The 20,366-nt window shown below is 46.2% G+C and overlaps 2 protein-coding genes across 2 annotated transcripts; one reads left to right on the forward strand and one right to left on the reverse strand.

Annotated features, from left to right (window-relative positions):
- Positions 5,937-8,222, forward strand: LOC8054953. Its single transcript, XM_002456001.2, has 2 exons — positions 5,937-6,759; positions 7,034-8,222. Exons 1-2 carry the CDS (start codon positions 6,188-6,190, stop codon positions 7,764-7,766), a joined length of 1,305 nt encoding a protein of 434 aa, XP_002456046.1. The 5' UTR covers positions 5,937-6,187; the 3' UTR covers positions 7,767-8,222.
- LOC8058234 (ADP,ATP carrier protein 2, chloroplastic) lies at positions 9,952-14,654 on the reverse strand. Its single transcript, XM_002458188.2, has 5 exons — positions 13,740-14,654; positions 11,562-11,831; positions 11,335-11,478; positions 10,893-11,240; positions 9,952-10,546 (listed from the first exon to the last, which is right to left on the reverse strand). The coding sequence occupies exons 1-5, from the start codon at positions 14,517-14,519 to the stop codon at positions 10,178-10,180; spliced, it is 1,911 nt and encodes a 636-aa protein (XP_002458233.1). The 5' UTR covers positions 14,520-14,654; the 3' UTR covers positions 9,952-10,177.

Raw genomic sequence — 20,366 nt, forward strand, 5'->3', positions numbered from 1 at the left:
GTGTAACAAAATTTTCACTTCGAGAACCAAGGCCATGTGTCCACCGAAATCGCGAAACAGCAGCGTCTGCACACTGCACTGCGCCACGGATCAGGAGAACGGACTCGCAGATTCACAGCGCCCTGAAATGAAACCTAAAACATGGGCGGACCCCGGCTGACTGATGGGCTGGCCTGGCATGTCAGCGTGTCGAGCGTGTGGCAGCGAAGCGGCCCACGGATGCCCCCGCAAATCTCTTGCGTCGTGGGAGATGGGCCTAGCCGCCTTGGGGTGGGCAAAGGGCAGCAACCGTATGGGCCATGCCAGATCACTGGACCGGCTCCAGCGCTACCAGCCTACTACTAAGGTAGCTGACTGAAACCAAAGAACGTGGGCTAGAGAGACGATCCCACCCCAAATCCCAGTATGTCCGCTGCTAATTTCAGAGAGTGGTCCAATCTAGTCTAGCCTATTGATACCTCTCCAGCCCAAATCATATGGGCCAATTTCTCTGTGGGGTCTTAACTCGACGCAAATCTCAAACTAGGAGTAGAACTGGCTCACAAACATTGTATGGATTTTATTTGAGTTCATTTATAAGCTTTATTATTATATCAGTATTGCAAATTTCATCTATGTGCTACGGGTAGTTAAAAACATCTATGATCTCTTTGTTCCAAATTACTATAAATCATTCTGCCTATGTATATATCTTAAAAAATATTATAATAATAAAGGGAGTACGATTCAAGATAAAACATAAATATAAATGGAGATAGTTAATGCAGGACAGGTCATGCCTTTAGAAAATACGATTCATTGACGAGTGTGATGCTAGCGTATTGCAATTTTCACCTATGTGCTACGGGTAGTTAAAAACATGTACACTCCCTTTTGCTGCCTATATGTATATTTTCTCCGCATGACTCTCTCTCTCTCTCCCTCTTCTTTCTCTCCTCCAACGTTGTCCTCGCCCTCTCCCACTCACAACTTCCACACCCCATGCCCAACGGCTCCCGCCGCCCACATCCCTCCCACATCCCCGCCCTCCTCTTCATTCTCATCCTCTTCCACGCCACTATCACCACTCGTGGCGACCAGCCTCCCCCCTTCCCTCTTCTCGCCAGAGCTCCTCCATGGCCATAGACACCCTTGACTTGGCCTAGCCACCTTCACCACTGCTGGAACCTAACGCCTTCCTCCCACCATCCATACCACTTGGTTAGTCAGTCTCTCCCTGAACCCCTTCTAAGCTCGCCGGAGATGGAGAAGAAAAGGAGTGTGGGAGCAAGACATGTGGAAACCTTAACGTCGATGAGGTCTCCATGTCTGTCCTCTCCACGGTCTTCTTCCTCTCCGTCGAGGTGTAGGTGCGGGGATGTGGGTGTGGTTACGTGAGAGAGGAAGATGGAGAGAGTCACGCCGTCCGCGCTCCGCACGACGGTCGCATATTACCTTTTCCTAACACAAATGGCAGAAGGGGCCCTGTTGCAGGCAACGCAAGCAAGTGGCCCTTCCGCGTAGTTTTGCAATCCAATTAAAAAACATATTATATGATCTAGGCCTTGTTTAGTTTACCCCCAAAACCAAAAAGATTTCAAGATTCCCTGTCACATCGAATCTTTCGGCAATGCATGAAACATTAAATATAGATAAAAATTAAAACTAATTACACAGTTTAACGGTAAATCGTGAGACGAATCTTTTAATCATAGTTAGTCCATGATTGGACAATATTTGCCACAAACAAACAAAAATACTATAATAACGAAATCCAAAATATTTTCGTATGTAAACAAGACCCTAGTATATGGGAACCACACCTTTCCTCACTGTGATAAGTTGACTTGGTAGCAGAGAGATGCTATCCTCCTCTCGTCAACAAAACACACGTGGGGCCCCCACCAGGTCCTAACCCCAGACGGGACAACAGAAGCCGTCAATCAATCCTACGTGGAATCGATGGGTGGCCAAGAGGACCCGGCCGGCCGACCAAGACATCTCATGACAAAAAGCTGTGGCTGTAGCCATCGATCCTCCTAACGCAACTTTAGTGGAGGAAATTAGGTCCCCCTTTTGGCACAACGCACCTTGACAGCACCTTTAACAGGCAAAGTGTTAATCCCGGGCTGGGATCAAGCAGGAGCGGCCAATCGGGCAGCAGGTTTCCACATCCGCTTGAGCTCAACGCTCTGCCTTCTTCACTTGAGCGATGGATTTGCTGCAAGTCCGATCCACACCCTAATCCACTAATAAGTTTATGTTCTGAAATTTGCGAGGTTGAAATCAGCAACCTTTGCATCATTGAACTTCAACATGAAAAATATCTGAAACCTGATAGCGCAACTTTTGCGAGCTTGTCTTGTCCTCCAATAAATTTGGCGCGCAGCAGTAATAAGAGGGTGATTAAATAGTGACCCCGGGCCTTTCTTTGACTGACATCATCATGCACGTCTCAAATCTAATTGGCGCGCATCAACCGCGAATCAATCAGTTTCCATCGCCGCGCATGCTTGCTTTTGTCATCAGGGTTTCTTCTCTTTCTCTACGATACAATTTTTTTTTTTTAAAAAAAGAGATGATGTTCTGTATAATACGTTCCTGTCATTATCTTCAGAGTAGAGTACACAACTATAAACGACTGCACAGAAAGGAAACGAAAGAAACACTTTGTCCCTTGCAGTGTTTCGCTTTCGTTCTGGGTTCTTTCGGCAAAGAAGGAAACCATTTCGATCCGCAGTTCGGGTGAAGTGACTGCCGCCGTTTGGTGCCCGCATGGGTTAATTTGGCCCGTCTTCTTGGAGCTGGGAGGCCATGGTTTCTGACTGCCTCCTCAGGCGGTTTGGGTCCATAACCTGGGTATCCACTGTGTCACTGTCCATTGTGTATGTTGCGACCTCAGATGCCTGTGGAGAAAGTTACGCTATATATATAATCCAGAATCACGGAGAGTTGTAGTTATACTATGATCCCGTCCAGCGTTGGAGCTACTTTGTTGCCTGAAAGTTACACTATGATTCAGAATCACGGCGAGCTATTTTAATTTTGTTGCTGATGATCGAGAAAGACAACTGCTCCGTGCACAAACTGAACAAGTATACAAGATACTGACAAATAAGCTATATATTGTCCTAACTGCTACTCCCTCCATCCCAAATTGTAAGTCATTCCAAAAATTTTGGAGAGTCAAACTATTTTAGGTTTAACTAAATTTACATGATAAAATAATAATTATTATGATACTAACTAAATATCATTAGATTCTTTCTTAATTATATTTTTATAGTATACTCACTTTATGTTACAAATCTTAATATTTCTCTTTATAATTTTGGTCAAACTTACAATTTGGAATGGAGGGAGTACTTAATTGTAACCTATTTTACCTGCTAAACAAGGGTTTAATTAACCAGGCTGATCATGCCATGGCAATTTACTGACAGCCACATATATAAAGAAGAGCTATCATTCACAACCTAGTGTAATACTTACAAAGTTTCGCATGCCCGGGGGTGTTTGGGACTGCTCTGCTCCATGTTTTTCAGCTCAACTCCATATTTTTTAGTCAAATGATTTCAGCTCCACACACTTAGTCCGAGAAAAAAAGTAAAGTTGTGAAAGTACCTAAAGAAGTACTCCACAAACTCCAGTTTTTTATGGAGCTGCTCTACAGTGAAGTTTGTGGAGCAGTCCCAACCACTTGCTAAAGCTCCTCTTTTTAGACAGAGCTTCAGCTTGCTCAGGGAGCGAGCTAGAGGCGCATAAGGGAAGCACGAGAGCATCTTCTTCACCTAATCTTTGACCACCATCTTTGGCTCGCTTATTATCTTCGTCAAAAGTTGCAAATATTTTTGGGCCCCGGAACCGTACAATCAGGACAGCAAAAGCTATGCCGACCTTACCTGATATAAATGCCATCTGCTCAAAAAAAAACATGTGAAGAAGTTCTTCCAACCTTAATATTATGTATATGCTGACATGCATGAAGCTATACTTTTATTCTATTTTACCTAACATATCCATTGTACTGTATGTTCTCTTTCAAAGATTCTTGGTTTATGTTAGTTTCAGGAGGCAGTTAAGTGTTGCCGTCATCAGCTAAAAGGATGCATATTATTGTGATATAAGAAGAAATGATGCCCTGTGACGTCCAAATGACTTTGTTTGTATATGGTCACAATGAGGCTGAAGCGCAAGAGCTGATGCCTAGAAGAAGTTAAGTTAATGCTGCAGCTCAATTATTGAGTTGTATAGTTCCAAATAATCATTGAGCAAGCATCCAAGCACGAGCTCGATCATGGTCAACCAGTCTACGGGAAGAGGAGTCTTGGAAATTTTTATTAATACTTCCTCCTTCCAAACTATAAGACATTCTAAGAATTTTGGAGAATCAAAATATCTCAAGTTTAACCAAAATTATAAAAAAAGTTACAAAAATTTATGATATCAAATAGATATACTATTAAAAAAATATAATTAATAAAGAATATAATGATATTTAGTTGGTATAATAAATATTATTATCTTATTATATAATTTTAGTCGAACTTAAAATGCTTTGATTATCTAAGATCCTTGAAATGTTTTATAATTTAGGATAGAGGGAGTACTATATATTAAAAAGAAGAAGGCTTGGAAAATAAAATAAGCAATAATAAAAGAATAAAAAAGAACAGTTGCTTGGATATAAGAGGATTCCAGAGCTTTGCTTCCTTGCAGAAGAGAGATTCTTGGCTTCTCATAAGCCTTAACCGATGCATAATTGAAAATGCAATGAAAGATGGAATGTGACTTTTCCTTCCTCTCTTCCCCTATTATTGGTGTTTCTAGTAAAGGGAGAAAAATAGGAATTTTGTTTTTGAAGAAACACAAAAATAGGAAAATTGGGAGAGGCCCTCGCTGACGTGATGTATGGTTCCGTATTGAAATGAAATAAACTAAAGTGTCACAAACTATGAATGTGTGTCACGGGCTCACGGCACAACCGTCGGGATTTTTTTTTTCTTTTTTTGAGCGGTGGCCGCGCGGAGTTTTGTGTTTGTGAATTGTGATGGCTATTGTTCAAGTGGTGGCCACTCTGTTCCTCCCGGTTAGAACATCCTGGAGTCCGGTTGTTCCTTTGCTAGCTAAGTAGCTATATATATATATATAAAATAATCACATTTATAAAACACTGCTAACATTTATATCATCAAAAACTTTTTTTATAAAAACATATTCTATAATTAATCTAGCTATACTTATTATACATATAGATATTGGTAGTTTTTATATAAATTAAATTAAATGCGAGTTTGTTTGACTTCTTAAGACAACACAGACTTTCATTCTTTCGGAGGAGAGCTAGAAATGGCCTTCCATAGCAAATGCTACTTTATGCTTACACGAAAGGAAAGCGCCGATGCGTTTCATGCCGTTCATGTGGTTTGAGTATTTGGATCGGCCCCACATGGAGTCCCTCTATAACAGAACCAGAATTTCGATTACGTTTTATTTATTTTTTATACTAATAATACTTCCTGCGAGAGAGAATCAAGTAATAAGGCCATCACAAAACAATCCTTACTTGAGCATCAAGACTAAAGTAATTATCTTGCGACGGAAGGTACGGTGGTAACCTGCGAGCGGATTGCGCATGCGTCGTAATTGCTAATACTAACTGGTCGGAAATGATTGACTTGAACAACAAGTTAAATAAAAATCAATACTCCTAACCGAGAATTCTCTTTATATTTATTTTTTTTGGCCCCTTTTAAATAAATATAAAAACTACACGGTGTTGTATTGGTGGTAGGGCTTGGATCATAGGATTTTCCTGTGTAACATTTGAATTAGGAACATGCACAAGCAAGTAAATTAAATCATAGGCACGCATCACCTACAAAATCATGCACATTGGTGATATCATGCGCCGTCCACCAAATAAAAAAACTAGAGTTAGTTTTTTCTTTGACCTAGAAGAAAGTGTGCCCTACAACCCAACCACAAAATGGGAAGCAAAAAGAAAAAAAAGAAACCCCCCTATCCCTTAAATAAATCCCAGAAAATGCAGATTTAGAGCTAGCGCAGATTCTCCAAGAAAAAACCCGTCTCTCTAGTCTGTATAAAAGGGGCAGCGCCACAAAACTTGTCTCCCAAACAAGCGAAGCCGGATATCATCCTCCGATCCCCGAGCAGAATTAAACCTCACCTAACCCCTTCCCATCCCATGGCCGACCACCCCGTCGCCGGCGAGCACCACCACCCATCGCCCGCAAGCTCGGCCGCCACGGCGCTGGGCCCTCTACTCCTCCTCCCGTCGGAGCTCCTCCACGAGATCCTGCTCCGCCTCGCCGTCCCGGAGCTCCTCCGCGTGCGCTCCGTGGCGCGCCCGCTCTCCAGCCTCATCTCCTCCCCGGACTTCCGCCGCCTCTACCACCTCTCCTCGTCGCCCTCGGGTCCCGGCCCGGCCGCCGCGTGGCTGCTCCTCTTCAAGAAGCTCCCGCCCCGCGACGCCGCCATCAGGGGCTTCCACGGGCCCTCGGGCCGGTGGTTCCGCATCCCCGTCTCGTCCATCCTCGCCCCCGCCGTGCCGCCCGGCGAGGACCTCTACTTCCTGGCGGCCTCCGCCAGCTCCTTCCTGTTCGCCGCCAACGGCCGCCGCGAGCTCGTCGTCGTCGACCTCACCGCGCGCGCCGCGCGCCGCCTCCCGCCGTCCCCGCTCGGCCCCCGCGGCACCTCCTCCTGGCGTCGCTTCGGCCTCAAGCTCGTCGCCGATCCCCCCGGATCGAACCGGTTTAGGTACCTGTCCTTTTCTTACGGAAGAAAATAGAAAAAACTTGCAAGCACCACTAACCTCCTCGCTCTCGGTTCCCAGTTTTTACGGCTTTACCACGCGGGGCTTCTCAATTATTCCTCGTCACGTTCACGTAGTAATTAAGAGTGCCAAAGCAACAGTTAACATAACCCGCAGTAAAATTCGATACGAATCCATCAATGTCGCTGTTCGAGTGTTCGTGTACTCGATCGATCATTCTGACGTCAGTGTGAAAAATGGTTTGCTTTTCCCTGCAAGGTTTCTGTTTGCGGAGCTGGTGAACAACACGCCATTCCTCTTCGAGTACCGGTCCGAGACGGACACGTGGCAGCAGTCGGAGGCGGTCCTGGCCGAGGGCGAGGGGGCAGAGCCAGCGGCGAGGGCGGCCGCCCCAGACGGAGACGGCGGCGGCACGTACCTCTGCGCGGCGCACGCCGGGCCAGACTGCGTGATGGTGTACGCCGGGCCGCGCGCGGACGACCGCCCGGTCTTCTTCCGGCCCCGGTTCCCGAACGCCGCCGCGGGACACGGCGGGGAGCGGCAGCACGTGTACGGCGACGGGAGCGCGGCCGTGGTGCGGTCGGCGGCGATCGACGACCCGACGAGCCGGACCCGGGTGAAGGTGGTGACGGGCGTGGACCTGTACGGGTTCGGGGCCGGCGCCGTGGGCGGCGACTGGGAGCTGGTGGCCAGCGTGCCGGGCGACCTGGTGGAAGGGTTCCGGAAGCCGTACGCCGCCATGACGGGCCTGCTGGCGGAGCGGGAGGGCGTGGTCCGGCTGGTGCTCATCTCCAACTGCCGGGGCGCGTGGGACCTGGTGTGGCTGTCGTACGACCGCGCGCGCCGCGAGTGGCGGTGGGTGCCCGTGCCGGACTGGGGCAGCAGCAAGGGGCTCAACATGGCCGGCATCGCCGTCTCCTCCACCTTCTCCCGCCTCTGGCCGCTGGCCGCGCCTGCGCCGGCGTCCAGCAGCAGCAGCAGCCACCAGTGAAGCGAAAGCGATGATCCGGGAGCCCGTGTCGTCGCATGTTGATGCGCGCGCGCGCGTGCTGTACGTGTACGTACAGGGGGGTGTGTGTGTGTGCGCGCGTGCGTGCGAGAGTGGGCGAGTGCTGCTGGGGGTCCAACGCGCGCGCGGCCGTGTCCCCCAGTCCCCCACGCCACGAGATGTGAGCGGGCGGTTCGTCGTTTCCATGTGGAGTGGGGGCCATGGCGTGGCGTGGCGTGGCGTGGCATGATCCCGCATCATAGCTTCGCCGATGGGGACAATGCCCGTGAGAGCGAAATGTTTCAGATAAGGAATGGCTAGTGGTGTGTCATGTGTGCGTGCTTCTTTCTATTTTGTATAATACAGCTACTACTTCAAGTTTATGGAGTGTTTAACATGACTCTTTTAGAGGAGCTCGAGCCGGCTCATTCAAAACAGTTCTGACTCCTCTACTTTTTACTAGGAGACTCCTCTGCTTTTTACTAGGAAACGGTTGAGAAAGGCTTAGCTGAATGTACTGTACTTGCATCATCAACTTAAATCGCGGCAATGTGCGACAACACGTGGCAAAGCACCTTCCTCTCTCTCTCTCTCTCTCTCAGATCAGCGAACAGGCTCAATTCTACCCTGTGGAGGGAAGCTCACTTTACCCTCTTGCAGCTGCATCAATGCAGCCTTGCCATGTCTTTCTGCAGAATTGAGCACAGGGACACCCCATTCTGTCGCATTTAAGCGAGCGCTCTTGCATTATATATGCTGTTTTTGTTTTCTTTTTCATCATCAATGTTCGCTGCAATAATATTCTGCGGTCTTATTCTAAACAAGGAAGAATTAATCAAACTAATTCGGTGGTTCATAATCATAAGCCATCATACAAGCCACAAGCGGTCAACTTCAGGTCCCAGGGTTTCTTCTGGACTGTTCCGATGGCTATTGCCCTCGACGTCGCTACCGAAGTACACAGATTAGTGAGAAAGACTGGATGGAGAAAACGGGTCGCATGCTTATGCCATCTCCACTCCACCAGGCACACGAGTAAAGCACAGGGACAGCAGTTGGGCACACAGGAAGAGCGCTCGCTTAAAAGCGACAGAACGGGGGGGCGTTGTGCATCCATCCGAATGTAGGTGCTCCATCCCCGTCGATTTGCATCTTTAGCATCTCATGACACAAAAGCAAATAATAGTTCTGAGGCTTCAAACCCCAAGAGTCCAAGAGTTTTATCCACTGAGGCTTAATTTAGAAACTCCAATCCCTCCGGGATCCCGGACTTTTCCCTGCATGAGTAATTCATGGGGATATCATTTTAACTATCATTCTACTTTTTATTGGGGTGGGGGTTCATCCATGAGTTTTGTTCCAAAGAAGTGCTTATGGGTAGGTCAAATACTGTAAATAACAGAATGCAACAGTGGCATTCTGAAGAAACAATCAATTCTGTTTTGGAAGAACCAATCAATCACTTCACCAGGTATTGGTAAACTCCCTTGGATCGACTGATGAATGAATATCTGATAGGCCATTGGCGTTCTTGGTTGCTCGTGTAGTACAGGCAGCCTAGTGTGCTGTTTTCCCCACCGTTGCTGTACCATCGCCGGCAATATTCCTGAGCTGACCTGGTGCTGACAAAGCCAAGCTAGGTGGCCTCACATGGCGTTGCAACTTTTGCCCTCTCAGCTCTCGGACGGTCGTTACTGCATTTCCGAGTACCTCTCATGGCAGCAGTGGAAGAGTGAGAAAGTAAATCGGATAATCAGTTTGATGTGATCCATGCTCCAGCATTAGCAAACAACAAAATCAGGCCCTGGATCATGATGCTCACTGGAATGAGCGGTGGGGAAACGCGGTTCAACCCTCACGGCGCAAGATTCTCAGCTCCTAGTTCAATTTCAGATCAATTCAGATTATTTTCAGCTCAAATTTGGGTGGCATTCCGATTATTTTCATCAAGAATCCAAATTCAAGCGAGTTCAATTTCACATTCTTTTCACCTCCAAATAGTTTTGGTGGCACTCTCGATAATTTTCATCAAGAATCTGAATTCAAGCGGTTCCAAACGACACCCCTTGTTGGATGCGTTATGTTTCAACTTTTGAAGGCGCACTTATCGTCTCCTGCTGAACATTCAGCTAATACTACTGAAGACAACCACGCATCAAGCTCATTTCTTTACTGTGACATGATTCAGTTCAGAAAAAAAAAACAATTTATGCATTTGACGTCGGCACAAAGGGTCGGGGCCATTTCCAGAACGGCATTCACTGTCGGCTGTCAAAATTTGCTCATGTTACAAAGAAAAGTTACTAGCAGCTTGACGCTGCACACTGTTACAAACTTGAAAGCCATGAATTATTTTTACCGATTATTTCTGCTCACTGTAATCACTCTCCTAACTACAACTTCTGATGATGAAGCTATTGAATGGGGGATGAGTTCGACGGTGAGCTCTCTGTTCCAGTTGCTTGGCTCGTCACAGATCCATTTGTCTGCTCCACCGGTACATCACCAGTGCCTTCTGCAGGCGCCTTAAGTAGCGAGGGTTCTACTTTCTCTTGGGCAGCCTTCTCCTTCTTCAGGTCTTCCTTAGCCAAGGCCGAGAACTGCTTGTCCAATGAGTTTGCTGCGCCTAGCCACGCGAGAACAATGACCAGCAGTATGCCGCCAAGGTATGGAGTTGAATTTGCCAGGGATCCAAACGTCAGGATCATGAATTGTTGGATAAGTGCACCACCGGATTTGCCCAGTGGGTTGCAAACAACATCAATGGCCGCTTTTCCTTTTACCTGCAAACAGAGGGAACTGGAGTTGGTATGTGCAGTATAATCATGGTGCAGACAGTGGGACATCAAGAATCATTGAGCCACCCACACATGATTCTAAGTTCGAGGACATTTGGGAAAAACAGTACGATGTTCACAAGACCTGACTTAATTGAAAAGCATTAGTTATCATATCTGCCATGTAGTCACACATGACATGCAGGTATATAACGAATGCCATTTTTATAGCTACACTACAGGACCAAGATACATACGATATTTAACAGGCTTTAGAAAAGACCATATGCATCATCAGAAATTAAGTCACATGAGAATAGTAAGAAGATATAATCCAGAAAGATTAACAAACCTTCATATCTTCATCCAAAGGAATATAAGCCATTTCCTTGCATGGGTCAAATAAACTGTACTTTGCACTCTTGCTAAATATGTTTTGCATGGCGCCCACATAAACGGCTGCCAGTAGAGGGGTCATACCCATCGTGGCAAGCATAGGAGTCAGTGGCTGTCCAAACAAGATCAGAGAGAAGAATCCGGCACCAGTCAGCAACAGAACAGTGGGGGTGATCATTGCAGCCACACCCCAGCCAAATTTTCGTAGTATATATCGTCCTAACAGCATCATTGTGAAAGTTGCAATTCCAGTTGCGGTCGAGAAATCACCCATGAAAGATGAGTATTCATTTGGACTAGGGAACTGCAGTGAATAAGAAAAGTGTTACTGAATACTGAAAATAGATAACAGTAGGAACAAAGCAATATGAAAAGAACAGATAGTTGAGAAAGATTACCTGTGCCTTGAGTTTTGATTTCCATGTGACTTCGACAAGATTGATACTAATGCCGTAAGCAACCACTAAGGTGGCTAGATCCCTCACATACCTCGAGGAGAGCAGAACCTTCAGACTCTCTTTCATACCAAGTTTAGGCTTTTCCTGTTGAATAAATCGTTACCAGATTGAGTTGAGTAGCAATAAAAAGGGGAAAAAAGGGAGCATGATAAACCACAGGTACCAACCTTTTTCTTCTTACGATCAGACTTTGGAAGTGAAGGATCATTCAAAACAAACTTGTTCACTCCCCAATAGATGGAAGTTATGACCAGTCCAAGAAGTACCACTATGCTCATCATTCCTTTCAAAGATACTTCCCAGCCATCAATTCCAGGACCCAATGTCTTGCGCAAATTTGAGAAATACTTCACAGTACGCCCAGAAAAGATAAGGGCAATATTAGCCCCAAGGCCAAATAACGGGTAGAATTCCTTTGCTTCATCAACTGTGGTAATCTGAAAAAGAACATGAATCAGATCAAGCTGGAGCCTGAAGATTCAACATTTGATGAGAATTTCAACAAATGCGAATATAAAAAAAAATCCAAATTTCAGACACCGGAGTGCCATATAGAAACATAGAGCTGCTGCAAGGTACATGTTTCAGTTGGTCGGTCCTCCAATGGAAGCCCAAAAACCTAATCAACAACTCCACTGGAACTCTGCAACCAAGAGCAGCAGAAACCCCTCCCCCCTCCCCTATACAGCTCACCTTTAACCAGCTCTTGAAAATGGATCCATCAGTCAACAAGAGGGGATAATATCAATGCTCCTCGCGTGCAACATCTGGCTGACATGTCCATACTCCTCAAAGGTGCAACTTATTCAATCACTCAGATGATGGCTACTGCATTTAAGATGTCGCTCCATGGACTAAAAAGCTTTGAATCACTTATTAGAAAAACACTAATCCCTCCAGTCTAAGTACCTGTCGCCATTGACTTTCTATGGTCTTCGAGTTTTAACTCTGACCATTATTTTTTCTTATTAGAGTATAGATATAACATCTAATAAGCATGATATTATGAATATAGCTTTCAAGAAAAAACTACACATATGATTTTTATGTTTCCAAACTATTCTGAAAACTATTGGCAACCAAAATTCTAACAGTTTGACCATATTTTGGTCAAAGCCTCAAGTATTTGTAACTGGAGGGAGTAGTATCTAGCTGGAAATTCTTACTTGTGAACAGTTGAACACTCTTCATAATACTCCCAGTTAGAAACCTTCCCATCAAGCTAATGAGGGGAATTCACAGGAAAGAAACTCCCACAAGAGTTTGGATTGGAGGTAGAAAGGTTACATACTAGCACACATATGTGATAATAATACGATTGCAATAACCACAAAAACAAATTAAGAAACCAACAATCATGAGCTTAATGGTCCTTAAGAACACGTGGTTGATAATCTGGTTGTTGACAACTTCAGATGCTGAACTGAAGATACAGTTGAAACACATGCTGGTATACTTGGTGATTTTACAAAGGGAAAAAAAAGTCAACGAGAATGTTTTATGATTGATTGTTGTTTAAACAGAGTCTATTGATCCAAATAGTTGCTTCAGGAGTGGTGCCTTTGTGCAACCTTTTCATTTTTCAAAGTATATTGTGTATTGACTTATTAGCTAACTGATAACCATTGGCTGTTGTCTTTCTTTACTATCCAGACAAGCTTATTCCATGTTCTGATTTTCCCTTTCTTTTCTTGTTTTAAGCCTTTTTCACTCTGCATTGATTCTCTTGATGTCTATGTCACAGTGAGGCTTCCCCTATCATATCCCTCGTAAAACAAGAAATGGTAGTCGAATAAATAACAGACGAATATACCCAACCAGGGCCCTTCCTTTCTGGCCATAAAAGTAGCCCCAAGACAGAGACACGTTAGATTTGCAAAAGTAAAGGAGTTATAAAGTGTGAACCATATCCAGCCAAGTTGTTCAATGTAATAGACATCCACAACTAATTTAAGACTGACAATAGCTCAAACCTCATTTGGATCATGGAAAGTGAACAATAATGGAGCCCAGCATATTCATAAAAGAAAGCAACGAGCACCTAGATTTTTTAAGCCTGAAAGTTATGCAATACAATGAGCCAAGCTACAATGCAGGGCCTACTTAAAACCAAAATGTTTTATTACCAACCCATTATCCCACGAACAAACCACTCCCTGCCTAAACTAACCTGATAGAGACAAGTTTTAGCCTTCCATCTTTTGTCAGTGTTCAATAACCAAACCAACCAGTCAAATCATTATTAGCTATGAGATGGTTCAAAACAAGTTGTTTCACTATATAATTAAAGAAGCTATTAACATTACATGGTAATATTGATCCAAGAATCCAAATTTCAGACTGACCTGATTCGCAAACCCCCAGAAGAGCACAGAGATGACGACGCTGCCCCAGAGCTCAGCCATAACATAGAACAAGCAGAAGCTCCAAATCCTCAGTATCGCGACGGGGCCAAGGAAGCTCGGGCCGAGCGCGGCGAGAAGCTTGTCCGCGAGCGCGGTGGGATGGATGACGTCCCTGAGCGGGTAGAGCACGAAGGCGAAGGCGCCGAAGAAGGCGATGAAGGGGAAGATGACGGTGTAGAAGAGCGCCTCCCGTGAGAGAACGTTGGAGAGCTTGGTGTAGAGGAGCATGAATCCGATGGCCATGGGCAGGTTGACCCAGGTCTTGAGGAACGGGATGATCTCGGCGCTGCTCCCCTTGGCGGTGACCACCAGCACGTCCTTGGTGTCCCGCAGGATGGTGTAGTTGAAGAGGATGCAGAAGAACATGAGCCCCAGCGGCACGATCTTCTTGAGCGTCTTCACGTCGATGCCGAGGAACTTTGTACTGGACTCCTCCGGCTGCGGCGCCGGCGCCGGCACCGCCGCCGCCGCCTGGGCGCGGAAGGACACGTCACCGCCAGCGCTGGCCGCTCTCCGCTTCAGGAACCCATTCCCCAGAACCGCATCGTGCCGCGGGAGGAAGGGGCCTCTCGACGCGAGGAGCGGGGACTGGAGCGCCGCGGGCTTGGCGGCGGGGGTGAGGGAGACTGCCCGCGGGCGCGGGAGTGGGAGAGGGAGGCGCAGGCCGGCGCGGGGAGGGAGGGCGGCGGGCCGGGCGTGCAGGAGGGCGCGCGACTCCATGGGTGCCGTGCCGTGGCTTTTGCCGGTGGCGGCGGCGCTCCGGTCACTCGGCGTGCCCGCCTCCGCCGGGTGGCTGGTCCAAGAGGACCCCGAGACGCGAATTGGGGGGGAAAGCAGGTGAGGGGGGGAAGTAGGTCGCGGCGCGGCGGTGGAGGAGCGTTATTATTAAACGATCGCGCGTTCTTCGTATGGCGATCCGATCGGCCGTTGGTTTGCGGGTCGGAAACGATCTCGGCGGTTGATGCGGGAGCGGGGTTGGTGTTGCTAGTGGGCGGAACGAGACACGCCGCCCGACGCAGTTTCTTTCGAGTCAGCACCCGGCAGCGGCGGCCTGGCTCGGCCACCCGCCGCGGCCGCCCGTGTGCTTGTCCCCCTGACCCGCCTGTAAAAGAGAGGCTTGTTTACGACTTCCCATGCTATCTCGTCGTAAACAGAGAGGCTTGTTTTCTCGTCGTAAGCATTTGTATTATATTGATAGTGGTTTAGTTTATCAATACTTCATCCCAGTAGAGTGATACTGATGGCCATCAATATTGTTTTCTTACATTATTGGAAGAGTTATTGTAGCAAATCGCTAATAATCTCCTCCAATACATGATATCTAGTTAGCAGTTTTCTTCTTCTTTCTCATTCTTTCTCCTCTCTCTCTCTCTCTCCTTTCTCCAGGCAACCGAGCATGGCCTCCGGTCATCGCACCCTATCGGCATGGCCTCCAGGCAACCGTGCATGGCTAAGTCACCATGCAACTTGCCGGCGACCGTGACCATTGCCACCACACGGCCTCCGGCGACTTCTCCCATGGCCTCAAGTGATTGTTACCTCGGTCGCGACTCGGCCAGCCATGGTTGCGCTGGCATCTTCGCCCACTGTCGGCCCCCGACATTAAGGCGAAACCGGCCATCGTGGAGGATAGGAAGGGCTCGTCCCACAAATCCCCACCCCCGCTGCATGGAGAAGACCCTGTGGACACGTTCGAGATCCCTCCGTGTCCGCGCTCTACCATGACGACGAGGATCGCCGCGATGATAATGAACTTCCATATTGGGAGAGATATATAACCCCCTCTATTTGAGGCGAGATGGAGAAGATTTTAGTGGCCATAAAAAAAGAATTATATTGAAAGATTATTGGAGCACAAAAAGAGATCATCACCCCCAATTTTATGGGATGATGAGTGATCTTGGAGAAGTATCGAAGATGCTCTGTAACACCCGAAATACTGATTTTCAATTTATAGGATTTAATTTAATTTAATTAAGTGTTTTTGTGGGCATTTGAATCTAGCAAACAAATAATTTTGTGAAAATTAAAACTCATCATAAGTTCAGAAACATGTTATGCATTCATGCTGGAGCATATTTAATTCTGTGCTTTTGGCTTTTTGGTTTGAATGTATTTGATTCAAATTCACTTGTGAAAATGCTTTGGAAAATAAAAAAAAGGAAAACCCAGCCAACCCCCTGGGCCTAATCCCTTTCCCCCGGCCCGCTTCCCTTTCCCCCCACCGCACCGCAGCGGCCCAAACGGCCCAGGCAGGTGCGCTCCCTCTCCTCTCTCACCGCCAACCGGGCCCCGCGCGTCAGTCTCCCCTATCCCACCTTCCTTCTTCTTCCCAGCCGTGTCGCGAGCAGGGGAAGCTTCCTTCCCGAGCCAAAACCGTAATCCCGCGATCCCTTGCCTTTTTCGAGGAATCAAACCTCTATAAAGTTCCTAAGCACCCCGAGGGACCCCTTTCGCACCCACGGAGTTCTATCCGAGCCCTAGCCGTCGCGTTCTTCGGAGTTTGGATCTCGCCGTGAACTCCTACCGCCGCCGCGCGCAACTGCTCCTTCCCGGGCCGAGCCGACCCCCGTGGTGAGCTCGCCATTCCTTTCTCTTCACTCCAGTGCCTTCGGTGTGGTTTTTGGTGAACCGCAGCGTCGCTTTGGTGAACTCTGGCGAGGAGCTTGACGCCGGCAATGGAAATCCGCCGCGGCCGCTCCTGTTCCGGCGAGGAGGCCGGCCAGCCCCGCCCAGATCGAATACCAGCCGTCCGTTTGCGAATCGACGATCGTGATTAAAAGATACCCCTTCGGGGTGAAAACTCTTAAAGAGACCCTCGGCTTCCTCTTATTTAAACCCGCGGTCCTGGCGCCCTGGAGGAGTTTACGCTTTCCAGTTTCAAAAGCGTATTTCTGTCAGCTGAGTTTCAAAGGCGCTTTCCAGAAATTACAGAATTGCCACTAGATTTGTTTTGCTTATAAAATGCTCATTTTAACTCCGTTTTTGTCCATTCAAATTCCGTTGGATTCGTATTTACGATATCTACATGTTAGAAATATTAGTTTACTGTTTTGAAACTTTTTAATTTCCTGGTTCTATTTAATTAATTATTTCTCTATAGAAATCTTAGAAAATTCATAACTTCTACGTTTTAAATCCGATTTTCGTGAACTTTACGTTTGTGTGATCGTAGCGCTGCGTAGAATATTTTGATAAACTTTTACATTTGTTTTACTACTGTTTGGTGTATTGCTCTAATTATATCTTGTTTGCTTCGTGTATGATTGTCTACATTGGAATGCGTGTTGTTGATTGATGATTGGGATTAGACGGTGAGCCGTACGTTGGTGACCAAGACCAAGCTTTTGAGGACCAGCAAGCTCAGGAGAGCTTTGAGCAAGGCAAGTATAACTTGGGACTATCCTTGTTACCTATACACAATTAATACAATATATATCATATGCATGCTTTCACCTTGATGACCTTAGCAAAATCATAGATGATTGTTATCCTGGATTCCTTGTTACCTATTTTGGGATATGCATTTGGTAGTTCTTGCTAGTGCTTGATTATTAATCCATGATCTTGTAACATGAATATTTGAATATACAATAAACAATAAAATAAGCTTTCTAGCAACTTGAATATAAAGGGTGGAAAGAACTCTGGCTTTTGCTGGATTGATCTTGACCCTCCATAAGGACTTATCCCTTGGCAAAAGCTGGGACAACTCGTACAACCATGAGGGCTATATGGCTCTGGCTTTAGTCAAGTATGAGTAAGCTTTTCTAGCTTGTTAGAGGTTACCCGAAAGGGCGGAGGGGCTGAACCGTTTTGGGTATAGTGCGAGCCCCTGTCCCTATGTGTATAGGCTGCGCGTCATTGTGCCATTCGGAAGGGGGGTATCTATATCTGCGCGCAAAGGAAACCTTGCGGCCCTAACATGTTAGACGAACCTTTGAAAGACTTCATAGTGAACCCTGCCGACCTTCCTTGGTAGTGGGTTAAGAGGCTGATCACCTCGGGCGAAAGGGTAAATCACGACTTATGGGTAAAGATGTACAACCTCTGCAGAGTGTTAAATCTGGTATACTAGCCGTGCCCACGGATACGGGCGGCCCGGAAAACTGACGGAATAGATGGACACTAATGAATATGACTAATGATAATAAATGATGGTTTATTATGTTGTTTACATGTGTTATTCTTAATTCTTGTATACATTGATCATGTGGTTATGGGATTAATTATGCTACCTTGATATTTGCTAGCCAATGATTAAATATGCTATCTACATATAAAGGCTAAATGCAGTCAAACCAGTGTCAGCTATTTGAGCCTCATGAACCCCTGGTTATACTTGTTGAGTACGATATGTGCTCACTCTTGCAATTTTCCAACACCTCAGGGTATGATAATGAAGATGACTGGAATGAGGATTATCGGTATGAGTACTAGGTTTGGAGTCAACCAGTCAACAGTGTCCCTGTGTGGAGCTTCCGTCGAGAGCGTTGTTTACTTTATGTTATCATTTATGTATAAGACTATGTGGTTTTATTATTTTCCGCTATGTAATAAACACTGCAATGGTACATTTGAGATTTGTCTACTTATTTGTGCGACTATTCCTGGGGCACATATGAGTCTTTTATGCATCCTATTTTGTTCTTAAAATATGGGTGTGACAAATTGGTATCAAAGCTTTGTTGACTGTAGGACGCAAACCTAGTTAGCAAAGGGTCAAAAATTTAGGTCCTTATTTTACTTACTTCATGCTTCCCACTATGGTCTTGTTATTTGCTAAAAGTTTATGCTTCTCTATCTTGCTCTATTGTGAAATTATTGCATCCATCTGATCTATGTCTAAAAACTTTTTGTAGATGCCGCCTCGTACTCGCAGTGCTGCACGCATGGCTGCTGAGGAGTACCGTGCCATGTTCAACCTAGGAGGACAACGTGTGGATGGAGTTCCTGAGCTGGAAGATGAGGAATCAAGGGTGGAAGCTCAGGAGGAAGGGCCTGAGGACGAGGAGATGCAAGATCTACCTCCACCACAGTCTGCTAATGCAAGGATGGGATGGACTACTGAGCTGTGGATTCCAGAAGCAGATCCCAAGGCCTTCTTCCATGAGAATTTGGTGTTAACATTGAAACACCATTACCCGGATTTGCAAGCCACACTGGAGTATAACTGCACTGAGCACAAACACCCGCTGAGGAGATCACTTTGGGTTGCAGAGCTGATAGTCAAGACACTGGATGCCACCAAGGGGATTCGAAAGGTGGAATCAAAACACATCGCTCGAATCAGCCGGGACACGATGAGAGAGAGCATGGCAGATGCAGCTTACCAGGCCTTGATCTTTTACCGTGGTAGACGCTTTGAGGATGTTCAGTATAATGCAACATACCACTATCCTCGCTTTGTACCAGAGAAGATGACTTGGGCCATAGAAGTTGCAGATGCTTCACAACCAAAGCTTCAAGCACAAGTGGAGTTGACTTATGAGCTGACACTCAAGGTGATAGAGTTGGAGAATGAACTACACCGTGAGAGGAAGCTGCTGGAGAAAGAGCAAAGGGAAGCGGATGACCTTCGAGCGGAGTTAGGCCGCCCCAAACTTCATAAGAGGCTGCATGTTGAACCCATCTTGAAGGATGCTGCACCCGAGGAATAGAAAAGAACCCATATGTAATAGGAACGTTAGTAGTTTACGAGTTATTTCGAGTCTTTTGCTATTGTGGTGTGAACTTGGTGTGCTTGCTGATTTGTTATTATGAATATGTGTGATTTGGATTTTTGTAATGAGTGCTGGGACTTTGTGGGCATGTCCACAAGTTCCCTAGTTAAGAACCTTAAGTAAGAACATGAATAAATAGTGGGTTGGGGTCATATCCTGTTTCTGTCTTTTGCTGTTTTCTGGAGCAGTCTGCAATGATTCTGGAATAAATCAAATTCTGCTCGTGCAATGTTCATCAAATTTTTCTGGGAAAAATTAGACTTTCATATATTTCCAATGCCGCAAGAATGACCATATTATCTATTATGAGCTGTGAGTTATGACTGTTTAAAGTTGAGGTTTCTGCGCAGTCTGGAATTCTGGAACAGTTTTGGTTGTACCCAGTTTTTGGTTAACCTCACGTTGGAATCTGGTAATATGATCTAAATGAAAGTTGTAGACAATTTCTTTATCTTTCCAACGGTGTACAGCATGTATCCTTTTGAATTCTGGAACTCGAGATATTACTGATTTTCTGATCTGCTGATGTTGGATGTTACCCAGAAAATTTCAGATTCGGTTAACTCTTGTAATTGTCATGTTGGACATTACTAAGATGTGTTTATATACCTTGGAATGCAGATGGCAGCAAGGGGAAGAGGCAGAGGCAGAGGCCGTGGCAATGGCAATGACAATGGCAATGGTGGCAATGCCCCAATCACCGTGGAGGAACTCATGCAAACCCAAAATCAGATGATGCACGTTTTCATGCAGCACCTGCAGCAACAACCTCCACCAACACCACCACCTGTTCATGTGAGGGACAAGCGTGGAGAGTTTATGAAGGGAAGACCTCCGGTATTTA

Source organism: Sorghum bicolor, chromosome 3, assembly GCF_000003195.3.
Source record: "Sorghum bicolor cultivar BTx623 chromosome 3, Sorghum_bicolor_NCBIv3, whole genome shotgun sequence".
NCBI classification, from domain to species: Eukaryota; Viridiplantae; Streptophyta; class Magnoliopsida; order Poales; family Poaceae; genus Sorghum; species Sorghum bicolor.